Consider the following 27,401-nt stretch of genomic DNA (forward strand, 5'->3'; position numbering starts at 1 on the left):
ATGGCAAAAAAAAGATTAAACATCACAAAAATTATCCAAAAAGACTAAAAATGACAACAGCAAAAAAATGACAGAAAAACAAAAAAAGACTGAAAATGACCAAAAATTATCAAAGAGATTGAAAGTGAAAATCATTTCTAAATATATTAAACATAATGTTCAAATGCACATTTTGTTCATTCATATCCCCACAATTATCCGTAATTAAGTAAAGTCTGCTACGCAATGCAGCTTTATTCAGTTTCATTTCAACATCAATGACTTAATGATTAGATTTAATAAATAAAACAGACCAGGTGTGAGCTTATTTTGTATTTTCTGGATTTTAAAACTGATAAATGAGAAGCTTCAGCATCATGGGGCTCAGCTGGTCGCTCGCTGTTATCACCTGGATGTTCCAGGTGGGCGGAGCCGCAACAAAATCTGGCTGAGCTGCCTAACACCCGCCTACTCCGTGTGCCTCGGTGAAAAAAGCGCGCCCTCCCCATTGTAGCTAGCCGCTAGCATTAGCAGCTAGAACCGCCGGGATGGAGAGCAGCGAGCGGTGAGTCTGTTTCTGTGTTTCTGAGCGAATCTTTGCGTTCACTGGCGGATGTTGGCGTGGAAGAAGCTCCACTCGGCGCCGTGTTGCTTGTTTTTAGCGCCTCTTTCATCGGTTTGTGTGCAGAGGAGGCTGTTTTAGCTGCTAATGCTAAGCTAACTGGTTAGCCGCGTCTCCTCGCGCCGCAGCTTTCCCCCTGATAAAGAAGTTCTGCTGCTTAAAGTTCGTAGTTTCTGCTCTAAACCTGGACTAAACTAACCCGGGTGGTTTGTTCTGAAGCCGTTAACTAACCAGCAGCAGGCTAACTGTCCATCCAGGTGCTGTTCATTCAGTCAGACCGGCTAACGGGCTAAAATAAAGCAGATTTTAGAGGTTTTCTGAAGTTTTTCTGTGAGAGAAGATCCTAAAAAACAGCAGCACATGTTCCAGTGAAGCCGCTGAATGTTTTCACCTCACAGGGTTGGATTTAAACCAGCAGGAATCAATCAGGATTAGTAGTCAGGTTTATTATTTACGTTTATTATTGTGGCACATGTTAAGGTTTTCAGCTGTTTCTGCAAACATGTGGCCACAACATACAATGACTGACCAAAAAACAACAAAACGACTGAAAATGGCAAAAAATGATTAAAAAAATATCAAAAAGAAATTAAAAATGAGCAACAGTTAGACCAAAAAGAACAAAAACATTGAAATTGACAAAAAAAAACTAAAGAGATTAAAAATGACCAAAAAAGACAAAAAAATGATCCAAAAACAAGAAAAAGAGATTGAAAATGACAAAACATTTGATCCAAAAGAGCTCAAAAGAAAAAAAGATTGGAAATCAATAAAATCTGAAGAAAACAATAAAGAGATTGTAAAAGAGAATGAAGAACCCAAAGAGTTCCGTAAAGAACTTTGACGGCATCTGCAGAGTTTGGTTGGTTTGAAACGTCTGTCTCCCATCAGGATGGAGGTGGACGGATGGGACTCCAGTCTGGAGGAGGAACTGGGCGTCTCCCTGGAGGAGCTCAAGAAATGGATCGAGGACGCCGTGGAGAAGAGCGAGATGGTCCAGAAGAAGAAGGCCCAGCTGGTGGAGCTGAAGGAATGGGTGGAGCAGAAGGAGGAGGAGGAGGCCAGGACGGAGAAGCTGCTGATGGACGCCAACCAGTGAGGACTCTTTTCCTTTTATTCATTCAGTCGCACACGTTTCTATACACTAAGTCCACTTCATTAGGTACACCTGTCCAACCAGAGAGGACTGCTTCTTCTACATAGTTTCATTTATACGTATTATCAGTGGATCTCAAGCCGTCTGTGCTGCTTTCTTTAACATCTCCAGATGTTGAGGTTTGCTGCCTTCAGCTCCTGGTTCTCCTCCTCTCCTTCTTCTTCTTCTTCCTCTCCTTCTTCTCCTTCTTCTTCAGGTCCGTGTCAGAGTTTTAGGGTTGAGGTTTTCTACCTTCATCCATCGTCTCCTCCTCCTTCTTCGTGTTCTTCTGCAGGTCCATCCAGGAGTGTGAGAAGCTGGTGAAGGCCACGTATCGGAGGAACGGCCTGGTTTACCGAGAGAGCAGCTCAGAGGACGAGGGAGGAGGAGGAGGCGTCTTGTCGTCTGAGGTCATCGAGATAGACGACGACGACGACGATGATGTCATCGCTGTGGGCTGCTGTGAGTCCTGATTGGTCGGTCGTTAGAAGCATTCACCTCCATTCATTAGTGACTAACGATGTGTTTGTCTTCTGCTCAGTGGTTCCTCCAAAGAAACCAGCTGAAGATCCAGTGGTGAGATCAACACACGTCTGTTCTTTACGGTTTTTATTTCATTTCTTTTTCACTTTAGTTCAGACCTGCTTCAGGTTTTAGGTTCTGAAAAAACTGATGGAGTGTCTGAGTTTGAACCCTGTCTGATCAGATCTGATGTGGAGCAATAAGCTGCTGCTAGACGTTGTTCTGTCCTCCTCCTTCACACCAGATCTTCTGCTTTAGATCACCTCAGCACATTAGAACGACACACAAAGGGCTGTCCAGAATAAATCACCACCAGGGTTAAAAACGTCCCTGAAAGCCTGAAATATGATTTTAACACCAGTTTACTGATTCATTGAACCCTCCTGTTGTCTTCATTTACAGGCATCAAAAAATATTGTTTCTTGTCTGAAAAAATCCAAAACTTCAGCAAAAAATTACCGAAATTTCTGAAAATTTGGAAAACCTTCAGGAAGAAAATTCCAATAATTCCTTAAATTTTTTCTTTAAAAAAATCCCTCAAATTTGGCAAGAAAACCCTTATTAATATTTTTTTAAAAATGAGTAAAAATCTTCCCAAAAATCCTAAAACTATCCACAGTGATTCCATATTTGTCAGTAAAACTTCTGATATTTTCTTAAAGAACGTTCAGAAAAACATTCACTGGATTTTGGTTGATTTTTATGTTTTGAAGATTTTGCAAATTTAAAGTTTGAACATGTGGAAAGCAGTATCATTTTAGATATTTTTAGCATTTTTGTACATTTTTTTTAAATAATTTTTTGAGGGAAACTTTTAATTTTCTTTGCTGAATTTTTGGATTTTCTTCAGACAAGGAAACGATATTTTTTGGTCAATGAGGACAACAGGAGGCTTAAGACCAAAAACACCTGAATGAACCTGGAAGAAAAGACCAACTGTTGAAGCTTCACCTTTTTGTGGCCCTTCATTGTGATGTTTAAGCATGAATTAAACATTTATTTAAAATAGTCCAGAAATGAACCGTTTATTGAAGCCAGATGGTGTAAAATCCATAAATTCTGCTCTTCCTGGTGCAGCTGTGTTCCCAGTAGTGATCAGATCTGTCCGCTGAGTTTAGTTAAAGAATGAAAGAACTCAAAGTGTTTTGTTCTGGCTGCTTCTCTGGTTAGCAGAGGGACGGACTGATGAAAGGTTTGTCCTGTTCTAGCTGAAGGAAGCCTCGGCGGCGCTGCAGAAAAGCTCCCAGCAGGTGCACAAGTTGGTCCAGATGGTCAGTAAACCTTCAGCAGGAGCTCCACTGGTCCGACCTGCAGGACCTCCTTCTGCTCCTACAGGTGAGAACTTCTCCTCATCCCGTCTCAGATCATCCACATTCTAGAGCAGCTTCTTCCCTGGAATTCACAGACGACGCTCAAAGTCAGATTACTGATAATATCAGGAAATAAATAGAATTCTTGTAAATTAGTCATTTTAACTCGTTTCTGACACATTTTGAGTCATTTTGGGAAAAATTCAATTCACAAGACAAAACTTGGATTTTGAAAAATGTTTATCTAAAATTAAATATCAGTTGTTCATATTGAAATATAATAAATAAAATTGGATCAAATTTTCCAAAACTTCTCCAAAATCAGTTAAATCGTCCCAAATTGGATCAAAAATGGTCTGTAGGGACTAAAGAAGTGTCCAGAATGACTCAAATAATCTAAAATTAGGTAGAAACTGTTTAAAATTACTAAAAACTGTCCATAATTACTGAAAAAGTGTCCAAAATGTCACTAAATCAGTGAATAAAATGGACCTTAAATGACTCAGAACTCATCCACAAGGACTCAGTTTGTAAAATGACATGAAAGCTGTTTTTCATATTTCAGGTGATTTTTAAAACATTTTATGTCAGAAAGTATTTGATATATGAAGCTACAGTTTGACAGATGTCTTCATAACTGTTCCTAGTTGGTGAGAATCCTGATTATTTCAGATTTGTTCCCTTTCCAGAAACCCTGAGTTCAGCTAAACCTCGACCTTCTTCTCCTGCAGGGATCCAGAACTCGGCCCCAGCAGTGTTCGTGTCCCAGATCCAGTCTCAGGCCATGACCCAACCCAACCCCAACGTGACCGAAGACGAGCTCAAAGTCGGGATGAACATCCTGGGAAAGAAACGAACCAAAACATGGCACCGAGGAGCCCTGGTGGCCATCAACCCCGTGGGTCAGTCCTCCACACCTCTGAGCGACTCTGTTTATTCTGGATCAGTTTTTAGCTCTGCTGTTTATTCAGGATCAGGTTTTAACTCGGCTGTTTATTCTGGATCAGTCTGTAACTCTGCTGTTTATTCTGGATCCGTTTTTAGCTCTGCTCTTTATTCTGGATCAGTTTTTAACTCTGCTCTTTATTCTGGATCAGTTTGTAACTCTGCTGTTTATTCTGGATCAGTTTTTAGCTCTGCTGTTTATTCTGGATCAGTTTGTAACTCTCCTGTTTATTCTGGATCAGTCTGTAACTCTGCTGTTTATTCTGGATCCGTTTTTAGCTCTGCTCTTTATTCTGGATCAGTTTTTAACTCTGCTCTTTATTCTGGATCAGTTTGTAACGCTGCTGTTTATTCTGGATCAGTTTTTAGCTCTCCTGTTTATTCTGGATCAGTTTGTAACTCTGCTGTTTATTCTGGATCAGTTTTTAGCTCTCCTGTTTATTCTGGATCAGTTTGTAACTCTGCTGTTTATTCTGGATCAGTTTTTAACTCCTCTGTTTATTCTGGATCAGTTTTTAACTCTGCTCTTTATTCTGGATCAGTCTGTAACTCTGCTCTTTATTCTGGATCAGTTTTTAACTCCTCTGTTTATTCTGGATCAGTTTTTAACTCTGCTCTTTATTCTGGATCAGTCTGTAACTCTGCTCTTTATTCTGGATCAGTCTGTAACTCTGCTCTTTATTCTGGATCCGTTTTTAGCTCTGCTCTTTATTCTGGATCAGTCTGTAACTCTGCTGTTTATTCTGGATCAGTTTTTAGCTCTGCTCTTTATTCTGGATCAGTTTTTAGCTCTGCTGTTTATTCTGGATCAGTTTGTAATGCTTCTCTTTATTCTGGATGATCAGGAAACGGTGTCTGTAAGTACAAAGTGAAGTTCGATAAAGGAAAGAGTCTGCTGTCTGGGAACCACGTGGCCTTCGACTATAATCCCACCCTGGAGAGTCTTTACGTCGGAGCTCGAGTGGTGGCCAGGTACAAGGATGGAAACCTGGTGTGGCTCTACGCTGGAATAGTGGCTGAGATGCCCAACAACAAGAACCGCATGAGGTGGGTGGAAGAAACCTGGAGAGATACGATGAGATATCATATGATGAAATAGAATGTCATACAGTACAATAAGATACAGTTACACACGTGGACAAAATTGTTGGTACCCCTCAGTTAAAGAAGGAAAAACCCACAATTCTCACTGAAATCACTTGAAACTCACAAAAGTAACAATAAATAAAAATTTATTGAAAATTAAATAATCAAAAACAGCCATTACTTTTGAATTGTTGATTAACATAATTATTTAAAAAAACAAACTAATGAAACAGGCCTGGACAAAAATGATGGTACCTCTATAAAAGATTGAAAACTATTTGACCAGAGTGACATGATTAACTCAGGTGTGTCATTTAATTGACATCACAGGTGTTTCCAAACTCATAATCAGTCAGTCTGCCTATTTAAAGGGAGACAAGTCGTCACCCTGCTGTTTGGTGAAAAGGTGTGTACCACACTGAACATGGACAACAGAAAGCGAAGGAGAGAATTGTCCCAGGACATCCGAAAAAAAATTATAGACAAACATCTTAAAGGTAAAGGCTATAAGACCATCTCTAAACAGCTTGAAGTTCCTGTGACAACAGTGGCTCATATTATTCAGAAGTTCAAGACCCACGGGACAGTAGCCAACCTCCCTGGACGTGGCCGCAAGAGGAAAATTGATGACAAATTGAAGAGACGGATCGTTGGAATTGTATCCAAAGAGCCCAGAGCAACCTCCAAAGAAATTAAAGGTGAACTCCAAGGCCAAGGTACATCAGTGTCAGATCGCACCATTCGTCGTTGTTTGAGCCAAAGTGGACTTCATGGGAGACGACCAAGGAGGACACCACTGCTGAAAAAAACTCATAAAAAAGCCAGACTGGAATTTGCAAAAATGCATGTTGACAAGCCACAAAGCTTCTGGGAGAATGTCCTTTGGACAGATGAGACCAAACTGGAGCTTTTTGGTAAGGCACATCAACTCTATGTTCATAGACTCAAAAACCAAGCATACGAAGAAAAGAACACTGTCCCTACGGTGAAACATGGAGGAGGCTCAGTAATGTTTTGGGGCTGCTTTGCTGCATCTGGCACAGGGTGTCTTGAAAGTGTGCAAGGTACGATGAAATCTGAAGACTATCAAGGCATTCTGGAGAGAAATGTGCTGCCTAGTGTCAGAAAGCTTGGTCTCAGTCGCAGGTCATGGGTCTTCCAACAGGACAACGATCCAAAACACACAGCCAAAAACACCCAAGAATGGCTGAGAGAAAAGCGTTGGACTATTCTAAAGTGGCCTTCTATGAGCCCAGATCTGAATCCCATTGAACATATGTGGAAGGAGCTGAAACATGCCATTTGGAGAAGACACCCATCAAACCTGAGACAACTGGAGCTGTTTGCTCATGAGGAGTGGGCCAAAATACCTGTTGACAGCTGCAGAACGCTCATTGACAAATACAGAAATTGTTTAATTGCAGTGATTGCCTCAAAAGGTTGTGCAACAAAATATTAAGTTATGGGTACCATCATTTTTGTCCAGCCCTATTTCATTAGTTTGTTTTTTTAAATAATTATGTTAATCAACAATTCAAAAGTGATGGCTGATTTTGATTATTTAATTTTCAATAATTTTTTATTTATTGTTACTTTTGTGAGTTTCAAGTGATTTCAGTGAGAATTGTGGGTTTTTCCTTCTTTAACTGAGGGGTACCAACAATTTTGTCCACGTGTGTATGTGTAAGATATGAGATGTAAGATGACATGATAGAGTAAGATAGAATGAGATGAGATATGATTACATATGACACAGTAAGATAAGATGAAATATAATAAGATACCATAGGGTACAAAAAGACACAATGAGATCTGATAAATAAGATCCAATAACACAGACATGATACCATAAAACACAATAAGACATAAGATGACAGGATGCGATAAGACACGTTATGATAATAAATACTACAAGATATGAGATATAATAAACGACAGCCGATAAGATAGATCTGATAAAATAGTTGATAGCGTAGAATACAATACAATAAGATACAATTAAATACGATGAAACGACAGGATACGATAAGATAAAACCTAATTATTTAAAACAAATTACATCCGAAATGCAGTGGATAAAAATAGAAAACAAAAAGATGTAAGTCTGATCCATGACTGGAATAAAATACAAAACCTTAAATGACCAAAATAGAACAGGAAAAGAAAATATAGTTGTTAATAAAACACTGAGATGAAAATTAAATATTACACATTACAAATAATGAAATATTACACATCAACTGTAATATTATTTGATTTATTTGTCCAATACTCCAGATTGTGGATCAATGATGTGATGAGAAATAAGAGAGAAACGTCCCGGTTTTTATCTTTAGAGTCCCTCACATGTTGTTGTTTTAAGGAGAATAAACCTGATTAAATCGAGTCGACGGGCAGATTTAAAAACATTTTATCTCAGAACATATTTGAAGCTAAAATCCCACATATAGCATTTTATCCAGAGTTTGTAGTCTGAGGAATGAGAATCTGAATGTTTATTTGTGGATGTTTGAGCAGAAGGAGCTGCTGGTTGATTCCATTTTTTCTGTCTCAGGTTTCTGATCTTCTTCGACGACGGCTACGCTTCGTACGTCACGCTGCCGGAGCTCTACCCCGTCTGCCGTCCACGTGAGACTAAACGTCCACATTCTGAGGTTAAATAAAGAGCTAAGTTGTGTTTAACTGGTTAAAGATGGTGGGTTGTTTTGGCAGTGAAGCGGACCTGGGAGGACATCGAGGACGCATCGTGCAGAGACTTCATCGAGGAGTACATCACGGCGTATCCCAGCCGGCCCATGGTGCTGCTGAAGGTCGGACAGATCATCAAGACCGAGTGGGAGGGGACCTGGTGGAAGAGCAAAGTGGAGGAGGTGGACGGCAGCCTGGTCAAGATCCTGTTCCTGGTATGAATCGGTTAACCCCAGAGCCTTCACTCACAGCTCTTCTCCATCAAACAACCAACATGAGCAGTAAACTCTGACTAAATAATGACAAACTAGTCGCCGCTTTAAGGGCGGAGCTTAGTGACGGACAGCTGCTGTCAGTCTGTCTACACTTCTGTGCACGTCAGTCCACACCTGCATCATCCTATTTAATAATAATGATGTGACTTTCTGTGTGGATCAGGATGATAAGAGGAGCGAGTGGATCTACAGAGGATCCACCAGACTGGAGCCCATGTTCAACCTGAAGATGACCACAGCAAACGCTCAGGAGAAGAAGCTGGCAGGACAGCAGAGGACCCGGCCCCACATGGGTACCATTAACACACACACACACACACACACACACACACCTGGACCATTAACACACACACACACACCTGGACCATTAACACACACACACACACCTGGACCATTAACACACACACACACACACACACACACACCTGGACCATTAACACACACACACACACCTGGACCATTAACACACACACACACACCTGGACCACTAACACACACACACACACCTGGACCATTAACACACACACACACACACACACACACACACACACACACACACACACACACCTGGACCATTAACACACACACACACACCTGGACCATTAACACACACACACACACCTGGACCATTAACACACACACACACACACACACACACACCTGGACCATTAACACACACACACACACCTGGACCATTAACACACACACACACACCTGGACCACTAACACACACACACACACCTGGACCATTAACACACACACACACACACACACACACACACACACACACACACACACACACCTGGACCATTAACACACACACACACACCTGGACCATTAACACACACACACACACCTGGACCATTAACACACACACACACACCTGGACCATTAACACACACACACACACCTGGACCATTAACACACACACACACACCTGGACCATTAACACACACACACACACCTGGACCATTAACACACACACACACACACACACACACACCTGGACCATTAACACACACACACACACCTGGACCATTAACACACACACACACACCTGGACCACTAACACACACACACACACCTGGACCATTAACACACACACACACACACACACACACACACACACACACACACACACACCTGGACCATTAACACACACACACACACCTGGACCATTAACACACACACACACACCTGGACCATTAACACACACACACACACCTGGACCACTAACACACACACACACACCTGGACCACTAACACACACACACACACCTGGACCATTAACACACACACACACACCTGGACCACTAACACACACACACACACCTGGACCATTAACACACACACACACACCTGGACCATTAACACACACACACACACCTGGACCATTAACACACACACACACACCTGGACCACTAACACACACACACACACCTGGACCACTAACACACACACCTGTAGTGGAAACATGTCATCCAGGTTAACCCTCCTGTTGTCTTCATTTACAGGCGTCTGAAAAACGTGCACAAAAAATCCCCAAATTACTGAAAATGTGTAAAACCTTCATGAAGAAAATTCCAATAATTCCTTTAAAGTTTCCCTTAAAAGTTTCATTTAAAAAAAATCCCCCAAATGTGGCATGAAACAAATATTTTTAGAAAATGAGTAAAAAATCCTAAAAATATCTAAAGTGATTCCAAATATGTCAGTGAAACTTCTGATATTTTCTTTAAGAACATTCACATAAATTTGCTGGATTTTGGTTGATTTTTATGTGAATGTTCTTAAACATTTTTTGAAACCTTTTTTCCATCAAAAATGTTCAGAAATGTCCCAAAATGTTTAAAATGTGGACATCAGAAGTTTCACTTTGAAAATACCGATTTCTTATCCACATTTTAAACTTTAAATCGGGTCCATTTGACCCACAGGAGGACATGAGGGTGGAACGATCCCTCTGAATAACTTTGTCAGATAAAAACATTTGTTAATCGGCCATCAAACCTCTCCTGTGTTCATCACTGCTGCTGGTGGTTTTACTGCAGTACAACATCAGAGTGATCAGTGACTGCCTCCAAAGTGGCGAGCGTGCACGTGCCTGGTTTTAATGTGCACGAGTTTTCAGACCAGTTAAACACCAACAGTCCTGTCTGGACCTCATTTCTTCTTCTTGGTCCTGCAGGAGCTTTGAGGAGTAAAGGTCCGGTGGTCCAGTACACCAGCGACGGCCATGTTGGAGCCTCACCTGTTAAATCTCCTCAGGCTCCGCCCACCCAGCCGCCACCTTCACCTCAGCATCAGCAGAGACCCCTGGCTCAGATTCAGCAGCTCCAGCAGCATCAGCAGCTCCAGCAGCTCCAGCACACACCTCCACCTGCTCAGCCTCCTCAGCCTCCACGACTAGAGTGAGTCACCAACAGCCGTTCATTCCAGATGTTTACAGCAGTCTGACCGGTTCAGGCTGCATCTAGGATTCTACAAAGGACAATGGAGGTCTGCTGAAGAGACAGGAAGCAGAGACATTATGAATGAGAAGAAGAATTAAAGTGTAGATATCTGAGACTGCAGCTCTCCACACAGATATGAGCTTTAAGGAGATAAAATGTGCAAAACCTTGAGGAAGAAAGTTCCAGTAATTCCTTCAAAGTGTCCTTAAAAGTTTTAGTTTAAAAAATCCCCCAAATTTTGGCCAGAAAATCAAGTAAATGTTTTCTAAAAATGAGTAAAAATCTTCCAAACAATCCTAAAAATATCTAAAGTCCTTCCATATATGTCAGTAAAACTTCTGTTTTCTTAAGAACATTGAGAAAAAAATCAACCAAAATCCAGAGAAATTCACTGGATTTTAGTTGTTTCTTATGTGAATGTTGTTGAAACATTTTTTCCCACCAAAAATTGTTCAAAATGTCCCATAAATGTTGAAAATGTGGACATCAGAAGGTTCACTGTGAGAAAAAAAATCTTTTTTTCCACGTTTGCAAACTTCAGATTTGCCCCACAGGACAACACGAGGGTTTAAGGTGAACAGCTGGAACGCTCTCTCTTATTCCGACATTTGTTTTTTTCTCTGAGTCTTGAAGCAGCAGCTGCACTGTTTCCAGACTGGATTTTATTCATTTTCTTCCTGTTTTGAAGGAATAAACATCAGATGGCGAAGAAGAGCACGTCTCCGTTTGTTCCAGGAGTCGGCGGCACTCACGCCTCTAAAGTCATGCAGTCTTTGTCCTCCAGTCCCAGCAGCTTCTCCAGGTGAGTCCACCTGTCCTCGTACCTCCGGATGTTTCCCGGCACATTAATCTCACTCTGAGTTTTCTTTGAACCCACAGTGGGAGAATCCTGAGCCCCCCGAACACGCCCACGTCTCCGTTCACCCAGCAGTTCCAGAGGCAGCTTCCCTCGCTGCCTCCCGGTCCTCCCGCCGTCTCCCACACCGTGGCCTCCATCCCTCACCAGCCCTCCTACCGAGCCCCCACCGACCGCATCTTCTACCTGGCTCACACCTGTCAGCCCGCCTGCCTGAACCGGGTCCGACCGGCCCTACCGGACGTGCACCGAGGAAAGAACCCGCTGCTCACCCCGCTGCTGTACGACTTCAGACGCATGACGGGACGACGCAAAGTCAACCGCAAGGTAACGGATGAGGAAAACAAACGCAGCAGGAACAGAGAACAGAGGAGCAGGCTGGTGGAGGTCCATCCAGCATTTACTGATCCGTTCAACTGGATCAATAAAGAGTTAGCAGAGGCTGTAAAAAGGTGAAAATGACAAAAGTGTAGGAGAAAAAGCGTCCAGAATGACATAAATCTGCTCAGAATGGTTGAAAATTTGTCCAAAATGAGTCCAGATCTGTTCAAACGGATCCTGAGAGGAAAACCAAAGCTACTGGATGAATAAATAAAAGCAGCATGGATCAGAAACATGTTGGAGTCACTTTGGACAAATTTTCAACCATTCTGAGTAAATTCATGTCATCCAGCATGGTGGAACATCTACTGATGATGAGCAGAGTGGAGAGGATGGAAACATGAAGAGCTTTTACTTGAAAGGGACCGAAAATTTGCCCCAAAAATGTAAAAATGTGAAAAACGACTGGAAAAAAGGCGCTCAAAAAGACAAAAACTTGTGCAAAACGATTTATAAATTGTTCAAAATGTCCCAAAGCTGGTTCCAAATGATCTACACTTATCTAATACTGATCCTGAGAGGAAAATAAAACATCCTGGACAAACAGACAGATCGTCATAACCCCACCGTGTTCTGTAGTGCAGTGAAAATCAAAAACTGATTTAAATCTCCACTGTAGTTGTGCTGGTGCAGCGATGCTCTGCTCCCAGTGCTCCTGTAACGCTTCCTCTGAGTCCTGCTTTATAAACGGCTAAAACTCCACCTGTGAGGAGCTCAGTCTCCTGAACTGAGTCCAAATGAGGGAGCTTTTACTTGGATTTCATTTTGTGAAGGAGAAAAAGTGGCATCGAGACAAATGTGGTGAGCAGAGCCACGAAAAACACCGTCAGTCAGAAAAACGGAGGCTCACAGGTAACCCTCATGCTGTCCTGTAGGTCAGACTGGTTTAAAGTTTAAAATGTGGAAAACAAAGTATTTTACAGTCAAACTTCTGAAAAAAAAGAAATATTAAAATGTTTCTTTGAGAACATTCACATAAAAATCTGGAAACTCTCTTGTTTTTTGGAAATTTAGATTTTTATTGGAACTTTCTTCCTGAAGGTTTTGCAAATTTTCAGAAATTTGGGGAATTTTTTTGCTGAGTTTAATTTTTTTCCAGACAAAGAAACGATATTTTTAGTGCCTGTAAGTGAGGACAACAGGAGGCTTAAATCATTAATGGTTGTTGAGGTTTTGCCCACTAGTAAGATGGAAAAGTCAGATTTATTTCTAAAACACCTTTAAAAACCAAAGTGCTGTAAAGTTAAAACGGTAAAAGACGACGAAACGGCATTCCTTGGTGGAGGAATAAACTGATTTCCATAAAATGTTCCCATTTTAGGCTCAGATCTGTTTTCTTCTGGTGGTTTATTTTAAGGTGGAATGAAGTGATTTTGATGAAACTTTTCTATTTTAAGCTTAAATGTGGCTAAAATTCCAGATGATCAGTTTTCTTGTGAAGCTGAGAATCCACAGATTCTTGGTGTTCTCACCGTTTCTGGCTGATAAATGGTTTTGTTTTGTGGATCTTTCTAAAGGTGGAGCGTCTTTCAGACCCACAGGGTTGACTATATTCCTACATTTCCTTTCAGATGTCGTTCCACGTCATCTACAAGGCCCCGTGTGGACTCTGTCTCCGGAACATGGGGGAGATCCAGCAGTACCTCTTTCAGACCCGCTGTGACTTCATCTTCCTGGAGATGTTCTGCCTGGACCCCTACGTTCTGGTGGACCGGCCCTTCCAGCCTCAGCGGCCCTTCTATTACATTCCAGACATCACCAGCGGGAGGGAGGACATCCCGCTGTCCTGTGTCAACGAGATCGACACTACGGCGCCCCCTCAAGTCGCCTACAGTAAGAACAATCGGGCCAGTCATTGTTTTAGACAAAACATGACTTCCCTCCTTTTCCAAATCATCCCAGTAATCTCACCATGTTCTTTAAACTTTGTGGCAGTTTTAAGGGCTCTGGGTGGTGCTAGAGATGAAAACAACAAAGTTTAATAAAATAAATGCTGCATGGCTCAGAAACGGAGAACATTTTGGTGTCTTTGTGGTGATGTCAACCCTTTTTGGGTGGTTTGGTCTCTTTGTGTGGTAATTTTCCAGGTTTTTTTAGTTATTGTGGTTGCAGTTTTTACCAGAACTCAGATATGTTTCTTGTCCTAAACGTCGTGGTTCTATCTGCTGGACTGATGAAGTTCTGAGGCTCACAAATGATGGAAAAGTCCATTAAAAAGTGATAAATGTGGACCCACCTCTGTGGACTTCAATGACCTGGAATGTTCTAAGTGAGACTAAACTTAAAGACTGGAAAGGAGAACATCCCCTGGAGAAAGTTCTAGAGTAGACCTACCGACACCTGGAGAAAGTTCTAGAGTAGACCTACCGACACCTGGAGAAAGTTCTAGAGTAGACCTACCGACACCTGGAGAAAGTTCTAGAGTAGACCTACCGACAACTGGAGAAAGTTCTAGAGTAGACCTACCAACAACTGGAGAAAGTTCTAGAGTAGACCTACCGACAACTGGAGAAAGTTCTAGAGTAGACCTACCGACAACTGGAGAAAGTTCTAGAGTAGACCTACTGACAACTGGAGAAAGTTCTAGAGTAGACCTACTGACAACTGGAGAAAGTTCTAGAGTAGACCTACTGACAACTGGAGAAAGTTCTAGAGTAGACCTACTGACAACTGGAGAAAGTTCTAGAGTAGACCCACTGACAACCGGAGAAAGTTCTAGAGTAGACCTACTGACAACTGGAGAAAGTTCTAGAGTAGACCTACCGACAGCTGTCCAGTTGTCAGTAGGTCTACTCTAGAACTTTGTCCAGGGGACATTCTCCTCTAAGGATTTGAAGGACCTGGGATGTTCTAAATGAGACTAAACTTAGACTGGAAGCCTCCACGTCTTCATCATCACGGCTGATAGATGTGCTTCTCCTCTCTTCAAGGCAAAGAACGAATCCCTGAAGGCGGCGTGTCGATCAACACCAGCGCAGACTTCTTGGTCGGCTGCGATTGCACTGACGGCTGCCGAGACAAGTTAGTGAAACCTCTGATCCGTGACCCGCCGTCTGTCTGGTTCCTGTCCATCTCCTGACGCTCTGAAGATGCCTTTTTTGATTCCAGGTCCAAGTGTTCGTGCCACCAGCTGACCCTCCAGGCTACAGGCTGCACCCCTGGAGGACAGATCAACTCCAATGCCGGATATCTGCACAAGCGATTAGAGGAGTGTTTGCCCACAGGGTCAGATCCGTTCTCACATCCCTCCCCAGAAGAACATATTTAAGCAGCTAATTCAGAGCTTTCATTACCTTTCGCCTGTTCTCTCTCCCGCAGGATCTACGAGTGCAATAAAAGGTGCAAGTGTTGCACTCAGATGTGTACCAACCGGTTGGTGCAGCACGGCCTGCAGGTCCGACTGCAGCTCTTCAAGACCCAGAACAAAGGCTGGGGCATCCGGTGTCTGGACGATGTGGCCAAGGGCTCCTTCGTCTGCATTTACGCTGGTGAGGAACAAACCTAGACTGAAACCATCCACTCACTCCCTCCTGGTGTCTAGGACTGCTGTACAGTGAACCACAGCGCCCTGAAAAAGTATTTGCCCCCTTCTCAAGTTCTTATTGGACTTTATTGGATTTTAAATGATGATTTAAAGCTATCCAATCCTACCTGGCCCTATGTGAGAAAGTAACTGCCCCCCTTGTTAAATCATAAGTTAACTGTGGCTAATCACATTTTTTGGAGTTCAGTTTGACTGACCACACCCAAACCTGATGACCTCCAGACCTGTTCAGCCCAGAACCTGTCTGACTCAATGAAGTCAACCAGAAGATCTCAAAAAGCTGCAACTAAATGATCCAAAGAAATTCAAGAACAGATGAGAAATAAAGTCATTAACGTGTCATTCAATAGATTCGAGAAGGGGGCAAATACTTTTCCATGGCTCTGTATGTAGGGAGTCCTTTGGCAAACCTTCAGACTCAAGTCTCTGCACCAGAACTTGCATCAATTAAAACACATCAGATCCATGTCAGCATTTTAGTGATGAATTCCTCTTTTAATATGCATGTTTGTCAGCATTAATAAATGAAAATGACTTCTTTCCCTTTGTTTTGGAGCGGAAAGACGTGATGTGTTTAGCATGTGACAAGGAGGAAGGTGTGACCAAATGAGGAAGTAGGTCAGAGTGGTGCTACCAAGAAGAAGTTAGTCTGGAGTTTATTAAACCTTCAGTGGTATTTGCTACCTTTCCTTCCAACCATCCGTCAATTATTCATTTTCATATAGAAGGCCTGGAGTCTGTCCCAGCTGACCGAGGGTGAAGCTTCACCTGGACAGGTAACATTGCCAGAGACCACAGAGTAAATTCAGAGGGAAGACAAAGGCAATAATTGATCAATAAAAATAATGCCAACTAGAAAAGCCCTCAGAGCTCAGTCCTCCTCCGAGGCTGCTCATTCAGTCATGTGATCATCAGCATGCAGCTGATGTCGTGTTCACTGGTTGTCATGGTTACAGTGACGCCGTGCTGCTATCTGGCAATGATACAGAAATCTTTAAGAAATCTGTGGGTCCTGACTAAAAGCTGCATCATTGCCAGAATCTGATCACTTGGTCATTTCTGACCTTCACTGGAAATTTTATCCAAATCTGTTCGTCTGTTTTAGAGGATTGTTGCTGATGAACGGACCGACCTACTGACCTTACGACCTACTGACCAACCGACCAACCTACCCACACACCTACCTACGACCCACCTAACTACTGACCGACCGACCCACCTACTGACCTACCCACCTACTGACCGACCTACCTTATGACCTACCTACCTACTGACCTACCCACCTACTGACCGACCTACCTCCCTACCTACCTACCTTATGACCTACTGACCTACCCTCCTACTGACCGACCTACCTACTGACCTACCCACCTACTGACCGACCGACCTACTTACCTTACGTCCTACCGACCTTCCTACCGACCTACCTACCGACCCACTGACTTACTACATACAGACCTACCTACCTACCTACTGACCTTATGACCTACTGATCTACCTACTCACACATCGACCTACCTACCCACTGACTTACTACATACAGACCTACCTACCTACTGACATTCCCACCTTGGAGTAATTGGAAAATGCAGTTCAGTGTTACCAGAATAATTCACCTGTTGGTGTCGTGCAGCTGCAGCATTTTCTGCTGACCATGCTAGGCTAATGTTAAAGGTTAGCTGTGTCTCTTAGCTTGCGGCTAACGCTATCTGTGACCCCGTAACACCTTTCAAAAGTCATGTTAACTTTAACTCTCTGTTCTATCCTGCACAAGTCTGAACAAGAAACAAACTTGCTTTCACAGCAGCTAAAGCTACGCTAAGGGCTAGCAGCTAAGTTAGAAGGCAGCTACAGATTACGCTGAAACAGTGCCATGCTTTAAGATTTGAGCTTTAGTTACTATAAAAATGACAGAACAGAGAAAGATTCACAAAACTCTTTATGATTTCAACTAATCGATGGTTCAGTAACAGTGGAGAACGTCCTACCGTTACACGATGCGCTGATGTCTTCTCTGCTAATGCTAGTGTGCATATTCAGCTATCCTCATTAATGAAGGAATGACAGGTTCTCTGCTATCAAATGCTGGTAGAAGATAATGTCTAACGGATATTGATTCCCAATGTCGACTGTTAGCCTTTCTTGATTACCAGTTGTCAGCAGTGTCGGCCTTAACAACCCGTATTAGTTCCAGAGTGTTTTTAAACCTGAGTCGACTTCTTCTTTCCAGGTAAAATCCTAACAGACGACTTCGCCGACAAAGAAGGTCTGGAGATGGGCGACGAGTATTTCGCCAACCTGGACCACATCGAGAGCGTGGAGAACTTCAAGGAGGGCTACGAAAGCGAGGCTCACTGTTCGGACAGCGAGGGAAGCGGCGTGGACGTTTCCAGGATCAAAATCCAGCCGTCTGCTTTGGTATCGGCCAACCCGGTGGGGCGACCGTCAAAGAAAGGTGAGTTAGAACCCAATCAGAGCTGCTCAGATTTATTGATGCTCTCAGTTTCCATTAGATACCTATGTTCTATTATTACACAAAGTAAAACATCAAGCAATAATCCAGATGCTGCAGGACGTAAACAGAGATGGAAAGGATTTATAAATGATCAAAAGTCTGTAAAAAAAACAACCAATAAAATGAGAACTCGGACAGGGATGTGTCACCTGACCTGTTCTTCTTGTACATTGAAAACACCATAAGGAAGATACAATAAGGCTGACTGGGAGCATCTGTCGGAGGTTATAACACAAATATCAAACGTTATGCAGACGACACACTGCTGATAGCGAACACTGAGGATAGCTTACAAACCATAGTATCCACAGTTAGGACAAAAAACTGAACAGAAGTAAAAAATGTCATGCCAGCCTGGAACAAAATGACAACAAAGACGACACAAAAGCACAACAAAAATACACAAAATGGTACAAAATGACACAAAACAACACAAAATGACGACAAAATACATAAAATGACACAAAACAACACAAATCGACAACGAAATGACAGAAAAATTACAACAAAACACAAAATGACAACAAAAACAGACAAAATGACGACAAAAACAAACAAAATGACACAAATTGACAACAAAAATTCAGGAAACTGCACAGAATGACAACAAACATACACAAAATGACAAAAAAATGGATAAAATGACAAAATATACAAAATGTCTGGGAGAATCCATGGGAGGTTTTAATCAGTCCCTCCAGGAATTCGCATGTTGCGATCGCGTGAATTCACGCGAAATCAACCAATCTCCATGAATTTTGTGTGGCCTTGCAATTTTGTCCAATCACCGCAACTTTCCCGCAATTTTGGCCCGCCTCCCGTGAGTTCCACCAATCAGAACACCTCTAGCGCAAACCTAATGCACGTACGTCACCGAATTCACTTCCTGTTTATGGTTTGAAGATGCAGACATGTGCGATACTAATGTCTCTGATTTACCAACAAAAATTACTGCTGAAGACCGTGATAAACAATTAATTCACTGATGTTCTTCATCAAAGCAGAGCTAAACTGTTTTACAACCGTGCAACACTGTGGTGGAATACAAAAAAAGAAAATCATCGATTGATACACTTTTTTTGTTAAAACATATTAGAACGACTGAAATGATCAGACAACAGACCAGACAAATCACCATGAAGGAAACTGTTGCATCCAGATCCGTTAGAGCACTGAAAGAATGAAGGTAAATTAGATTAATTATTCCACCTAAGAACACGGTGGAGTTATGTGACGATCAGCGTGTGTGAATCCTTCCTCTGTTACCAACATCACTCAGAAACAGACTCAGGGATTTAAATGAAGTTTTCAGGGTCAGAAATGACACAAGGACCAAATGATTAGACTTCAGCAGTGATACGGCTTAAAGTTTGGATCCACCGATTTAACGATTCATAGCGGCACGGCGTCTGATAGCGGCACGGTAACCATGGCAACAAGCGAACGCTACCTCAGCGGCCTGCTGACGATCACATGATTGTGATCCTACTACAAATCTACCACTGTGGACGTATCGGAAATGACACAAGGAACAGCTGATTAAATTGTGGGGGTGTTTCTGAGTCCCATCAGTTCCTGTCTCCCCCTGCATAGTTAGGTCACATCATGTTAAACCAGTATCTGCTGCTAATGTCCCACTGTGGTGTGTCTTTTGTGGAAACGGGTCGGAACGTTAAATAATTATTTTCGGAATAAATATTGTCAGTTACAGCGTTGAAACATGTTCTACAAGCTGGAAAAAATGCAGCTTTTTAGCAGTTGTCACTGCCCCCTGCAATTTCATCACAATAAATAAGCTTAAAACATCGCAACTTTTATTGCAATTTTTTAGAAAAGCTGCCTCGAATTCAGGCATTTTCGGCCGCAACAATCACCAGAAACGCCCACGAAATCCTGGAAGGACTGTTTTAACATAAACATCACACGTTATGCAGACGACACACAGCTATTCGCAGTCATTTAAAAATATAAATACATTAAATTCTGTGATTGCAGCTCCTTAAATGTGACTATTTTCTGGTTTCTGAAGATCTTAGGACTAAACCAGACATTTGAAGAAACTATGATCCACATTTTTAACCATTTAAAGACATTTTATCGACCAAACAACTCGTTCCGATCATCCAGAGACTAACTGTTAATTGCAGCTTCCTTTTCTGTTTTCTTTGCTCTCAGCCCAGAGTCCGAGCTCGTCCGGCGACAGCAACGACGACGAGGACAAAGACTCGAAGAGCGAAGACGAGAGCGACAGTTCAGACGACACGTTTGTGAAGGAAAACTGCTACAGCTCCAGCTCGGTGTGGAGGAGTTACACCACTAGGGGGCAGCTCAAGGGCAACAAGGAAGGTGAGCTGCTTTCTGACCACACATCAGCTTTACGAGGACCTGAGAGGATGTATAGACGAGGTACGATCAGGAAGTTCCATTTGATTAAGAACAGTCCTGGCTGTAGTTGTGCTGGTGCAGCGATGCTCTGCTCCCAGTGCTCCTGTAGCGCTTCCTCTAAGTCCTGCTTTATAAACGGCTAAAACTCCACCTGTGAGGAGCTCAGTCTCCTGAACTGAGTCCAAATGAGGGAGCTTTTACTTGGATTTCATTTTGTGAAGGAGAAAAAGTGGCATCGAGACAAATGTGGTGAGCAGAGCCACGAAAAACACCGTCAGTCAGAAAAACGGAGGCTCACAGGTAAATAATTAACGGTTGTTGTTGAGTTTTTGCCACTAGTAAGACGCAAACGTCAGATTTATTTCTAAAACACCAAAGTGCTGTAAAGTTAAAACTGTAAAATCTGAACAGTAGATGTAAAATACATGAAACATATTTTTTACGTTTTCATGTTACTTCAGGCTCTGGGAGTTTGTGATGCTCATTTTCACTGATTTAGTGATGGAAATAATCTTCTTAAACTGCAGTTTTCTCTCCTGCTATGGTGTAGTTTTAAGCCTCCTGTTCTCATTTAAAGCCTCCAAAAATGTTGTTTCCTCGTCTGAAAAAAATAAAAAAATTCAGAGAAAAAATTACCCAAATTTCTGAAAATTTGCAAAACCTTCAGGAAGAAAATTTCAATAATTTCTTAAAAGTTTTACTTATATTAAAAAAATTCCCCCAAATTTGACAAGAAAATTGTTGTAAATATTTTCAAAAAATGAGCAGAAATCCTCCAAAAAAAATCCTTAAAAAATCTGAAGTGATTCCATATTTATCAGTAAAACGTCTGATGTTTCCTTGAAGAACGTTCACTTAAAAAATTTGCTGGATTTTGTTTGATTTTTATGTGAATGTTCTTCAAACATTTTTAACATTTCTTTTCTCCCACAAATGTTGAAAATGTGGACATCAGAAGTTGAACTCAAACGGTTCAGTTTGACCCTGAGGACCACAGCAGGGCTACAGACTCACAGCACAGAGTTAAGGACAAACTTTAAGCTTCCTGCAGCGCCTCAGTGTGGATTTGAAGCTGTTTGAAGGATTTCTGTGTGTGTCTGTCGCTGCAGGGAGTCAGGACAGTAAAGATGGACTGAGCGCTTCAGTCAGAGGAGCTGAGGAGGAGAAACCGCCATCGATGCCAGAGGAGACGGGAAAAAGTAAAGTGGCTTCCTGGCTGACGAGCCAGGGGCTGAAGAAGGCAAGTAGAGAAGACTGTCACATTTTAGAGCTTTTACACCGAGATGAAGATGAAATCCTGAGTTATTTAACCAAAGGATCATTCCAGAACTGAAAAATCAGCCTCCTCTTTCCCATCTTTCTGCTCCATAGTGATCAATAATAGGCTCAGATTCCTCATCAATGGCAGCATTTTTATTCCACGTTTTCTGTTGTTTTTGTCGTTTTATGTCTCGATTCTCGTGTCTCATCAGAAAACGACAGAAACCTCATCACCAGGTTCTGCTAACATGTTGTGGGAAGCGTTCCATGAATAATAATTATTATGTCGATTAAAAAATGTTCCCACAATTACAGAGACATGAATGAAAAAATAACCAAAGTCGATTTAAATTAGATTCTGTTTCATCAGAGATCCAGTTTGGTCATCAGGAGGACGAGAGACTTTAGGGGAACTCCAGACTTATTTGGGATTTTATAAATATTTTAATATTTAACAAACATTTAATCTATATTTGATATTTTCCACAACTACTGAGGATTTAAAACGTGTATTATGGGATGTAAAACGTCCTCCAGCTCTGGATGATTGCTATAAGAAGTGACTGATAACATTTCTGTCTGTTTTCCATCACAGGACGCTGGAGACACTAAAAGGTGAGTTGGAACGCTTTAATGAACATTTTCCTACTTTGTTTTTCAGACTGATGTGGATGTTTCAAGGCTATTATTGATTATTGGTAATTCAGAACAATCAATAACTGATCTGTGGAGCTGTGTGGCAGCAGGAACTTTCATTCATTACCAGACTCCTCCATCATAAGATAAGATAAGATAGACTTTATTGATCTCACAAAGGAGAAATTTACCGTTACAGAGCTCTTAGGAACAAACAGAGGGGTAAAAAAAGCCACGAAAGGTGCAAGTAAAAGATAATAAAGATGGTAAGAAATATACACATCTAAGGATAGGAAACTTTTCTTATATACATTGTTATAAGATATTGCACATAATAGCAACTACAGCTAAGGGCGACATCTCAAAGCATTACTTCAGGGTAATCTGTGGCTAGCTTAGCTTAGCTGCTAGCAGAAAGCAGCTAATGGCCCAGTTTGTGTCGATGTTTAAGTTTTGTTTTTGCAGGTTGTGAACGGAGTCAAAGTTGATCTGAGAAACACGTTAGCCGCATGCTAACCTCTTAGTGATAGCATTAGCATAGCATCGCTAGCAAAATAGCACCACCAAAGACATGTTTGTTAGAGCTGTAGCAGCACTCTGCAGATGTGCTCCTCTCTCTCTGTGGAAACAATCAGCTGTTGATCGTGTGATGATAACTGATCAGTGATCAATAAGAGCTGTGGATGCCGTATTCTGAGAGGCCAGCTCAGATACTGCACTTAGTTTGAGCATCGGTTCATAAATAAACGGCGTAGATGGTCAGAAAATCTCCAGATCTCCTCCCTGATAATCAGCAGCTTCATAATCCGTCGATCCGTTCTGTCAAACATGTTTTATGAATCCATAGTTCTGCAGCTCCGCTATCAATACAGGAGGTCCTCAGTTTACGGCGTCCTCGACCTACGGCGTTTCATCGTTACGTCAGAACTGGTTACATGGAACTAGTTAATGAGCGGAGTGGATGAATACGTCGTCACACGGCGCTGTAAGACGGAAAAAATCAGCAATAAATCGCCAAAATCCAGAGAAATTTGCTGGAGTTTGGTTGATTTTATGTGAATGTTCTTAAACATTTTTGACATTTACTTTTTCCACCAAAAAATGTTCAAAGGTTTCCCAAAAATGTTGAAAATGTGGACATCAGAAGTTTCACTGTGGAAATATATTTTTATTCCCACATTTTCAAACTTTAAACTTCAGGAAGAAAATTCCAATAATTCCTTAAGTTTCCCTTAAAAATTTTATTTTAAAAATATCCCCTAAATTTGGAAAGAAAATGATTGTAAATATTTTCAAAAAATGAGTAAATATCTTCCCAAAAACTCTTTAAAAATATCTAAAGTGATTCCATATGTCAGTAAAACTTCTGTTTTCTTTTAGAACATTCACTTAAAAATGAACCTAAATCCAGCCACATAAATACGGGTAAATAAATCTTTACACTGAACCAGGTAGTCCAAAAATGAAGTTAATTACAACATTTCCTCTGTGATGTTTACATATCAGAGAGACGTAGGGGTCTAAGGCTAGACATCAAAATAATAGACAGGAAATGACAACTGTCAGCAATAAACTTCAAAATAAAAGAACATGGATAATTGTTCCTTCAGGGAACACACCATGGAAGTGAAATTAGATTAAATGACACTCTGGGAACAGAAACACTGATCATTAGATCAGGTTGTAGAACAGGTCAACATGTTCTGTTATCTTCTATAAAATGATTCGTACATGCATGACAGTCGTTGGTATTTCTACCTGTAGAGGCCAGATGTAACAGAAATAACCAGAATGTTGTTTAGGTGAAGGTTTTTATTGCTCAGTGGTAAAGGAACATAAAAGTGACAACAATGAGCACAAGACTGGTGAGTGTTGCTAAACCAAAGAACAGAATATAACTAAACGAAGGCTAACAGAGTTTTCAAACTATCTAAACCCAAAACAAAGCAACTGAACTCCCTAGCCAAACCTAAGTACAACAGCAACACCCACCACCAGGAACAAAACTAACACAAAGAGTGAAAAAACTAAGGAAACAAAACTGGTGTCTCACATTCACACTCACTGACCACACAGGGAACAAAGACTCAAAACACAAATGGCTTCTTCACCAAGAACCAAGTGTCTGTAGAACTCACCAAGAGGTTCTCCAGACCAAAGTGTCTGTAGAACTCACCAACCCAACCACACGTCTACAGACTGACACACATCAACATACAAACACATGACCACACTGAGAGGCACCAGGATGGACTGGACACAGATACCAGCCCAGACTAACAGCATGGTTGCAGGTACACAGCCAACAGGTGTGGTAGTGGCTGTGTGTGGTTGGTCAGAGGTGGAGGGGAGCTGGAGGGTGGACCAATCAGGGAGGTCAGGAGGCGGGGAGAACAGGGCTGCAGTGCAGGTCGTCTACTCCAGAGTCATCAGGTGGAATGGATGGCAGCTGGACCTTCTGTAGAACAAGTCCAGGGCCTCCCGTAGAACAAGTCCAGGGCCTCCCGTAGAACAAGTCCAGGGCCTCCTGTAGAACCTAAATGTTGGGTTTGTTTCTGGTTCTTTGCAGCCAAATGAAGTCTGAGTCGGGGAAGAAGCAGGACGTGATGACGCTCTCCGACAGCGATGATGTTCAGACCATCAGCTCCGGATCTGATGACAACAAGGAGAGAGAGAAGGTTCCTCCAGGTAACCAGAGGAAGCTCCTGGTTGATCCATGTGGTCCTGGTGATGGTCCTGGTGATGGAGTCTCACTGTCTCTGCTCTATCAGGTGTCACTAAGAAGCAGGTGGCCGTTAAATCCACCCGTGGAATCGCCCTGAAGACCAGTCACGGCCTGATGGTGAAGACCGGAGCTTCTGGAGGAGGAGGAGGTCCTGGAGGTCAGGGAGGGAAAGCTGGACAGCACAGCCAGACGGGAGGAGGAGACAACACTCCCAGCAAGAACACCCGGCTGTTCTTTGACGGGGAGGAGTCCTGCTACATCATCGACGCCAAGCTGGAGGGGAACCTGGGACGCTACCTCAACGTAAGAACAGCCATCATTGATGGTGTTGGACAGTCCTGTGTGAATATTAAGCCTGTCTTCTGTCCTGGTTACAGCACAGCTGCAGTCCCAACCTGTTCGTCCAGAACGTCTTCGTGGACACTCATGATCTACGCTTCCCCTGGGTGGCCTTCTTCGCCAGCAAGTCAGTTCCTTCACTTTCTACAGCAACACATCCGTGAATTTAACCGTGTCCTATTTAAGAAACTGTACAAACCCAAGGAACTGGTAGATTTCATTTAGTAACATTTAACTTCACCAAAAAAAGCTTAAAAGATGTCAAAAATATCTTTTTAGATGTGTTTTACTTAAAAAATTGTCAAAAAGAGACAAATGGATACAACACAACCACAAAGAGACACAGAACGACCACAAAGAGACACAGAACGACCAGAGACACAAAACGACCACAAAGAGACACAGAACGACCACAAAGAGACACAGAACGACCACAAAGAGACACAGAACGACCACAAAGAGACACAGAACGACCACAAAGAGGCACAAAACGACCACAAAGAGACACAGAACGACCACAAAGAGACACAGAACGACCAGAGACACAAAACGACCACAAAGAGACACAAAACGACCACAAAGAGACACAGAACGACCACAAAGAGACACAGAACGACCACAAAGAGGCACAGAACGACCACAAAGAGACACAGAACGACCACAAAGAGACACAGAACGACCACAAAGAGACACAGAACGACCACAAAGAGGCACAAAACGACCACAAAGAGACACAGAACGACCACAAAGAGACACAGAACGACCACAAAGAGACACAAAACGACCACAAAGAGACACAGAACGACCACAAAGAGACACAGAACGACCACAAAGAGACACAGAACGACCACAAAGAGACACAGAACGACCACAAAGAGACACAGAACGACCACAAAGAGGCACAAAACGACCACAAAGAGACACAAAACGACCACAAAGAGACACAAAACGACCACAAAGAGACACAGAACGACCACAAAGAGACACAGAACGACCACAAAGAGGCACAAAACGACCACAAAGAGACACAAAACGACCACAAAGAGACACAAAACGACCACAAAGAGGCACAAAACGACCACAAAGAGACACAGAACGACCACAAAGAGACACAGAACGACCACAAAGAGACACAGAACGACCACAAAGAGGCACAAAACGACCACAAAGAGACACAAAACGACCACAAAGAGACACAGAACGACCACAAAGAGGCACAGAACGACCACAAAGAGACACAAAAGGCTGCATGTCGCTGCTTCACTCTGAAACCAGTTGTTAATTTCTGTTGTTTGAATTTGATTAAGATTCAAATGTTTGTTCTGTTTCCACGGCGACGCTGCGCTGTGATTGGCTGCTGCAGGCGTATCCGGGCAGGTACGGAGCTCACCTGGGACTATAACTACGAGGTGGGCAGCGTGGAGGGGAAGGTGCTGCTGTGCTGCTGTGGATCCACCGAGTGTCGAGGCCGGCTGCTCTGATCTTTTATTCACCTTTTATTTGTTTTATCCTCTACTTGTTTCTTTACGTCTCAATAAAACTCGTTTCTCCAACCGAACACGGATCCTGCTGCTTTTATTATCGTTAATCAGACGTTCAGGTGAGTCTAAACCTCTTCTGTCTTTATTTATTCATAATTATTGCGCAGAGTAAATTCAGATTACATTTGCAGCTTTAAACTGTGCGTTCTGTTCATATTTGATCAGAATTAAGTAAATAATTATTTCTGGTTGCAAAAAGTGAAA

General features: G+C 42.3%; 1 protein-coding gene across 1 annotated transcript; it reads left to right on the forward strand.

Annotated features, from left to right (window-relative positions):
• Positions 1-429: 429 nt before the first annotated feature.
• On the forward strand, positions 430-27,214 carry setdb1b (SET domain bifurcated histone lysine methyltransferase 1b). The gene is made up of 25 exons (XM_022217753.2): positions 430-544; positions 1,493-1,696; positions 2,032-2,198; positions 2,278-2,312; positions 3,467-3,593; positions 4,300-4,470; positions 5,359-5,560; positions 8,154-8,227; positions 8,312-8,502; positions 8,726-8,855; positions 10,751-10,973; positions 11,704-11,817; positions 11,895-12,198; positions 13,824-14,085; positions 15,183-15,273; positions 15,361-15,477; positions 15,571-15,740; positions 18,027-18,251; positions 20,487-20,657; positions 21,806-21,936; positions 22,552-22,571; positions 25,162-25,280; positions 25,364-25,620; positions 25,695-25,783; positions 27,020-27,214. Exons 1-25 carry the CDS (start codon positions 528-530, stop codon positions 27,135-27,137), a joined length of 3,729 nt encoding a protein of 1,242 aa, XP_022073445.1. The 5' UTR covers positions 430-527; the 3' UTR covers positions 27,138-27,214.
• The last annotated feature ends 187 nt before the right edge of the window (positions 27,215-27,401 follow it).

This window comes from Acanthochromis polyacanthus, chromosome 12 (genome assembly GCF_021347895.1).
Source record: "Acanthochromis polyacanthus isolate Apoly-LR-REF ecotype Palm Island chromosome 12, KAUST_Apoly_ChrSc, whole genome shotgun sequence".
In the NCBI taxonomy this organism is placed as follows: Eukaryota; Metazoa; Chordata; class Actinopteri; family Pomacentridae; genus Acanthochromis; species Acanthochromis polyacanthus.